At 40.6% G+C, this 7,693-nt stretch overlaps 1 protein-coding gene across 1 annotated transcript in view; it reads left to right on the top strand.

The window, feature by feature from the left end:
• Nucleotides 1-7,693, top strand: part of Myo16 (myosin XVI) — a 497,779-nt gene that overhangs the window by 315,465 nt on the left and 174,621 nt on the right. The window contains exon 21 of the mRNA XM_029557215.1: nt 6,492-6,644. Within this exon, the coding sequence (XP_029413075.1) occupies nt 6,492-6,644 (153 nt within the window). The remainder of the gene's footprint in view (nt 1-6,491; nt 6,645-7,693) is intronic.

Here is a 7,693-nt window from a genome sequence, read left to right as displayed (position 1 = left end):
TACTGCCCACACACACTTCCTATGACTTCCACTTTGTAGCCAATGTATTGATCTCAGGAGTAACTGATCCACAGGGACTTCCAGGGACAGCACATGTAGTAGTTTAATCCACAGGATGTGTTCTTCTGAAGAGTCTAATTGGCGACCTGACTCATTAAAGGCCTTAAAGACTTCTGCATAGAAACTCTTTAACTTAAACTGTTTCTTTCTTAGGCATCAGCCTGTTCAATGTTTTTTTTTCCTTTTGATAATAGCTATTGAAATCTCCTACAAATAAATGTTCTGCATATATAGTGATATGAGAGATATCCAATATCTGGAATCTAACATTGTTCCTTGTGCTGGATAGCTTTAGTGTCAACTTGACACACCTGGGTTGAGGGAGCCTCAACTGGGGAATTGTCTCCATTGGACTGGCCTGTGGCCGTGTCTGTGGGGGAATTTTCTTGATTGTTGAGTGATGTGGGAGGACCCTGCCCACTGTGGATGGTGCCACCCCTGGGCAGGTTGTTCTGTATTGTATAAGAAAGCAGGCTGAGCAGGGGCCAGGGAGCAAGCCAGTAAGCAGTGTGAGGCATGGCCTGTGCTCCAGCTCCTGCCTCCAGGTTCCTGCCCTGAGTTTCTACCTTGGGCTCCCTGATGAACTGTGACCTGGGAGATGTGAGACAAATAAACCCTTTCCTCCCCAAGTTGGTATCGGTCAGAGTGTTTTGTCATAGCAATGGAGAAGCAAACTAGAATACTCTTCTCTCTTTCTGTGTCTCTTTTTCTTTGTCTCTCTCTGTCTCTCTCTGCCTCTCTCTTTATCTCATACACACACACATTAATATACGTCACTCTTTACACATATATCCAGATTAACTGCTGAACAGATTGGTAAATGGATTGTGTTCCCTGTTCCATCATCTAGCTCCGTGTGTTCAATCATGTTTCCATATTACAGCCACCTGAAAAGCTTTTAAACACACCAGTGCCTGGGCCCCGCTCCAATTTAATGGGTTTGGGGTCAGGCCGAGACTCGGCCTCTTTCAAAGAGCTCCCCAGTTAATTCCAATGAGCAGCGAGGATTGGGAATCACTGTCTAACGCCTGGGGCTCTGCCTTCAACTGGAGTCAGCTTTAATTAATCTTCTCCTTTAATTCTGTGATGTATATGTCATGCTCTATTATAGTTTTGCTGCAGATAGATTTCACTGAGCAGTAAAAATAAAGGGAGAACAGTTGGTGAAAATCTACTCAAGAAATTAAGTTTGTCATTAATAGGAATGATGGGCCATCTGGATAAGCAACGGGGTTCTGTTGCTGAAGAGCGTTTTCAAGGAACGCAAAAATTTTATTATTAAACCTATTAGCAGCAGTGCTTAATGTACGAAGCATGTGTTTTAATAGGAACAGGATGCATACTAATTAAGTGAATACTCAGTACATTACTGTAACTTATGGAAACTCACCTTTCCGCTGTGTTCAAGTTTACTGTGAGGAATACCTAGAGATCTTACACACCCTTAGCACAATTCTGCTAGGCAGAATTGAAAAGCAAAAATAAGGATTGTTTACATGGAAGTCAATGTCCTCTAGAACATGACCGCAGATTTATGCTTCCAGAAAGGCGACTAATGTTCTTGTACACATACACTCTCTCTCTCTCTCTCTCTCTCTCTCTCTCTCTCTTTCTCTCTCTCTCATATGTCTGAATGTATCACACACACACACACACACACACACACACACACACACCTAGTGAAAATGACTGTAGAGTTCTGGTCAGTTTTAGTCTCCTTTGTTAGGTGAAATGTACTTTTTGGGGAGAAGGGATTTTAGACTTGGTACAGGGCATAGGGTGGTAGATGTGTGTTTTCCGTCTTGTTAACATTTACTGGTCGTTCTGAAGTTCATTCCTCAGAAAGACTTATGCATTTAATTGCTCCCAGGCCGCTGCGCCACACCAAGTACAGTCCAAAGATGAAGTGGACATTCTTAGTGCTTTTCAACTCACTGTATTTGAAGATGAATGGCTGCTGTGGATGGAAAAATTGACAAAAGCTGCAGAAGAGACCGGAACTCATGTGAGATGGAAGCAACATCTAGGATTAGGTTTAGAATGAAATTAAAGCAAAGGAAGTACAAAAGAGTCTGTTCAGAGATTAAGACTGGAACATAATCACCAGTTTTCTCTGGAAAGATCGCCCTGGGCCCCTGCTCTCCAGGAACCCCAAATCTTCCCCAGGTCTAAAGTCATCACACCAGCTGTACGAACTAATTCCCTCTGGGCCTCTGTCCTGAGGTAGCAGCCAGGATCTATTTTCTCTCTTAAGAGCATAATGGCATCCTTTGTTTCCCAGCTGCCAATCAGTGACACAAGTCACTTTCCCAGTGAGCAGCACCAAAGAGGATCTAATTCTCCTGGGGTAGGGTGCCCCTGCCTCCAGGGTCTGGTGACTGATGAACTGAGGGGCTCACACACTTTGACCCTTGACGGAAGAGGTGCCATGTCACAGACGCAGTATTTTGGAAGCAAGGAAGATGGTGGGATTCTGGCTACAGGAAGATGCCCAAGGCAAGCACAGAAAGCAGACGTTAGGGTGCTAAGCATGGGTCAGAGCGCAGAGGGAGACACAGAACACAGAGGCAGTCTGTGCTGAGATGAGGCTGGCTTGCCACAAAGCTGAGGATTCACTTTCTAGTGGGGACATCCAACAGCCTCAAAACCAGGTGATCAGAGCACAAGAACAGGGGAAGTTTGGGGCCACCACTGAGCCAGAGCTTGGAGAGCCAAGAGTCTTGGGTTTCTTAAGAATGATGTAGCTAAGTTACTCTAATAACAGATGAACATGGACAAATATTTTATTAGTAATATAAAAAGTAGAGAATTTTCATATATGGAAATATGTCAAATACAATATTTATCAGTATAACTACATCAAAATAAGATATAAGTACATATTCTGAGAATAAAAATATATTCATCAGTATCACTATCTTAAACATAAGATGGAAGGGCTGGAGAGATGGCTCAGCAGTTAAGAACACTGACTATTCTTGAAGAAGACCCGGGTTCAAATCCAAGCACCCACATGGCAGCTAACAACTTTCCGTAACTCCAGTTCCAGGGTATCCAACAGCCTCTTCTGTCCTCCGCAGGCATTGCATCACACAGGTACACTTACCTACATGCAGGTATAACATTCATACACATAAAATAAAAATAGTAAATAAAATATTTTTAAAAAATTAAAAAAATAAGATGTAAATATTACATATTGGCAGCCATACAGTAGTAACAAATTCCTAGAACAAGGTGAAGTATCCACACTGCAGAACTTTTACTTTCTGGTCATATTTTTCACATCTCTGATTTCACAGGGTAAGAGAATTTCTATAGACTTGAATTCTCTACTGCAACTTACTGCAAAAAAGACCTAGTTAAAAATAAACAAAAACCAAACAACATTGTCGTTGGCTTTCGAGTCCTGTTAAAACCTAAAGAACTCCAGATCATTTCTTTAAACTTGGAATTCCTATTTGCATCCTCCCCCTCCCACCGCCAACCGTGAGCACTACGTCCTCTAGAATCCTCTTTTTCTTTTGTTTTAATTTTTGTTACATTTATTTATTTACTTATTTATTTTGTGTGTACGTATGTGTGCATGCATGCGTGCGTGCACGTATGTGTGTATGTTTGTGTGTTTCAGAGGACAATTTTCTGGACATCAGTTCTCTCCTTCCACTATTTGGATGCATGGAATACAAAATCAGATCATCAGATTTGGCAGCAAGCACCTTTACACTCTGGGCCATCTTGCCAGCCCACCTTATTGATTGATTGATGATTGATTGATTGTATTTGGCTAAAGCTATTCCTCTCTTCCTTTTAACAATGAGTTTCATGGGGTGTATGGAAAGCTGGAGGTTTCTTATAATTAAAGCAAAATTTTTCTTATATAAGCACATACTGTAGGTGATCAGTTTTCTCAAATAAAAATAAACCATTCAGCTGACTGAACTGATGGCTGAAGGTGTGACTGAAGCAGGGGTTGGAAAGGTGAAATGGGATATCACAGGCTGCCTGCATGGTGGCCATTGGAAAAATAGTCTGAATGGGGAGACATATTACAGCTGGCAAAGGGAGGGAGGCAGAATGTGTCTAAGTGTCCCAGGGCGTGTGTTTTCTTATTCATTCCTGATACTGTCCAGCTGGCCCATCCACCCCCATGTATTATGATGTCAAAGCTAATATCAATCAGATCTTTTTGGCTACTTTCCATGTGCCTCTCCTGGTGCATAAGCCCCCAGGTGTGGTGCTGGAAACACAGGGCGGAGTCAATAAAACTCTACCGAACTTGTATGCAGTAGAATCCCTGCTATCACGGCATTATTTTCACTTGTCATTTTCACTTTAATTATTAACAAAAGATAGACATTCATGATAATAGTGGTCAAAGTTATTTCACTTTGCTTCAAAAATGTATTTTTGTGTTCCTGCCATTTAAAATTTTGTTAAATTCCTCTAACACTGAGATAATTTTGATACAGAGGAATAAAAAGAGCTATAAAATTATTAAAATTTGCCACTCAGCGTTCACCATAAATGCACACAAAACAAGTGGTTCTTCCCATGGAATGGAACACTAGGAAACACTGGTTTAGTTACAGTATTCAGAGCTGCTCCAGAAGCAGATGGAGGAGTGTGATGGTCTGTGAGCCTGAGGGAGTGCTGTAGTGGTGAGTACAGGCAGAGCAGAGATGAGGCAGGTGGATGGAGCCCAGGAAGGCACCTGTGGGACCAGTCAGGAAGGATTCATCAAGGAGAAAGGAGACCAAGGCCCAACACCACAAAGGATGTGCCCAAGAGAGCAGATGACTGTCAGATATCCCTGGGGAAACAAGAGCAGTAGCTGTCGAAAACTGAACATGGGACTTAGAAATGCAGGTGTCACTGGTGCCTTATAGAAAAGCAGTGTTGGTGGAGTCATGGGGGCAAAAGGTTTAGTGGAGAATTTCAAGAGCTGTGAGGTATATTTCAGGTGGTAAGTAGAAACAGCCTTTGTGATTTTTTTCTTTATATAGAAGAAGGCTATGGCTATCTGCACAAGACCTGCACAAGATCAAGCCAGTGAAAACTTCTAGCATGAAGGGTAGGGAGCATCCTGACCTTCCCCTGCTTGAGGAGCTATTGGTAGTTCATGGCTAATGAGAAAGGGAGAGTCGCTTTACTTTGGGAGGTGCTACTAGTAGATTGTCTAGGCCCCAGTAGATGACCCCACAACCATGTACATATAGTAGTACTAAATGAACTCAGTGGGCTATTAAAAAGAGAGAACATGAAGTTGAAAGGATGACATGTTTACAGGTGCAGGAGTGGGGAATTATGGGGAGAAAGAAGAGGATGTGGATATGATCAAGATGCATTGTACACGTGCATGAAATTTTCTAGCAATAAAAATAAATAAATAGGCAAGAAAGCAGGAGTGTAACCCAGAAGAGAAGGTTTTATTGTTAGAATTGATTGTTTTGCACTTCGCATGGTTGCTACACTCCTGAATTCAGAGCATCTGTGGTTACCTGCATAAGACCTGTGAAAACTCCACCATGGTCTGGGGAGGGGCTCACGAGGCCCCACCCCTTCCTGATTAGTTAGAAACAGTTAATGGTTGCTGGGGGAAGGGAGTCATAGCCCTCAGCCACTGGTGAGTTGCTCTTATTCAAATAACTTGCTCTCATCCATGCTGATACAGACACCACAGAAGAATGCAGTACATTACAGAGGAAGACTTGGAAGTAGAAAGGGGAATTATTGGGAAGGAGAAGGGGTACAGTGTGAGGGGAAGGGGGTTACAAGAAGAAAATAGGGGTAAATGTGATCAAAATACTCTACATATGAGGGTGTGTTTATATGAAATTGGAAAGAATAAATAAAAATATATTAAGAAGAAAAAATTGAGATTAAGAAACATTATCTTCCTGGTAAGACAGTTCTGTAGAAAGAGGAAGGATGAATAGCTGGAGGAATCTATTTCAGTAAGAATGTTGTTTCTGTGATTAAATCCTTAGGCTGGATGTAATTTCCAGAGGAGATTTATGTCAGCTTTTGCCTACTATGACCCAGAAGTAAGCTGCAGGAGAAACACAAGCCTCTCCTCTCTCTGCAACCCCACAGCAGACAGAGTTTCATCTTCATCTGAGGAAAACCCAAATATGTCTTCCTTTTAGAAATAGTTTTTAGTGCTTAACTGTGCCTGAGACTCAACATCTACAGGTCGATATTGTGGTTTTACCTGTTGTTTTGAACAAACTCAAATTAAACATTCAGACAATACAACCCGAGAAGTCACCAAGTGAAGCTGCCTTCTCAGGCAATACCCCTGAGTCTTCTTAATGGACTAATTAGTCTAAATGTCCCCAGCCCGTATGTCATGGGGTGAAACCATCTTACCGAGAGTGGTTCTGCACGGCTGGCTGTTAATCTGCTGTTTTGTTTTCTTCCCATCAAAGCTTTGTGTCAACATGACCAACGAGAAGATACATCACTATATCAATGAAGTGCTTTTCCTACAAGAGCAGACAGAGTGTGTAGAAGAGGGGGTTGCCTTGGAAACAGCCTATTCTCCTGGCAATCTGGCTGGAGTTTTGGATTTCTTCTTCCAGGTATTCACATAATATAATTAGATATTTAACAGGATGCATGCATTTAGATGCACTAGAGGCAAATAAATTCCTTTCTGAAGGCCTTGTTTTTGAGATATTTTATATGTGAAATTCTGCAATGTATTAATAATCTTCTAAAAATCCTTGGAAAAGCACAAGTTATCCTTTCCTGAAGGGCATTTGAAAGCTCCCCAGTTCATCGAAAGGACAAGAACTCTCAGAGCATGTTGATATAAAGATATTCAATATCTTCTTATTTATCAAAACTAAAAATCTCTTTTTGGCAGTTAACAATTGGCCAATGTACAAAAGTGGCTTTATAAGATAATATCTGAGAAAGGGTCTCATTAAACATCCTACATGTTTTCTATGGATTTTCAAAGTTTCTAAAATTTCAATTTTGAAAAAACTGGCAGGTAAACTATATATGCTTATACAATCTTTGGTTACAATTAAGCATCTTAGGACATCAGTATGTATACTTATATTTATTATGTTTGCATACAGTACAAACATTCTAACTCAATAAAAATTGATAAAAATCAATCATGAAGGCCAGAGAGGTGGTTCAGTGGGTAAAGGAGCTTGCCACTGAGGCTGAGAACCTGAGTTTGTTTCCTTGAACCCACATGATGGAAAGAGAAAACCAACTCCTACAAGTTGTCTTCTGATCTCCACATGCATGCCATGGCACATACACACGTGTATGCACATAAATAAATTACATGATAGATAGATAGACAGATGATAGATTGATAGATGATACATACATACATACATACATACATAGATTAGATAGATAGATGATAGATTGATAGATGATAGATAGATGATTGATGATAGATAGATAGATGATAGATAGATACATACATAGATTAGATAGATAGATGATAGATAGATAGATGATAGATTGATAGATGATATATAGATGATAGGTAGATAGATGATAGATAGATACATACATAGATTAGATAGATAGATGATAGATAGATAGATGATAGATTGATAGATAGATGATAGATTGATAGATGATATATAGATGATAGGTA

This window comes from Nannospalax galili, unplaced genomic scaffold (genome assembly GCF_000622305.1).
Source record: "Nannospalax galili isolate Female #2095 unplaced genomic scaffold, S.galili_v1.0 scaffold267, whole genome shotgun sequence".
Taxonomy (NCBI): Eukaryota; Metazoa; Chordata; class Mammalia; order Rodentia; family Spalacidae; genus Nannospalax; species Nannospalax galili.
This window is presented reverse-complemented; position numbering and strand designations above follow the sequence as displayed.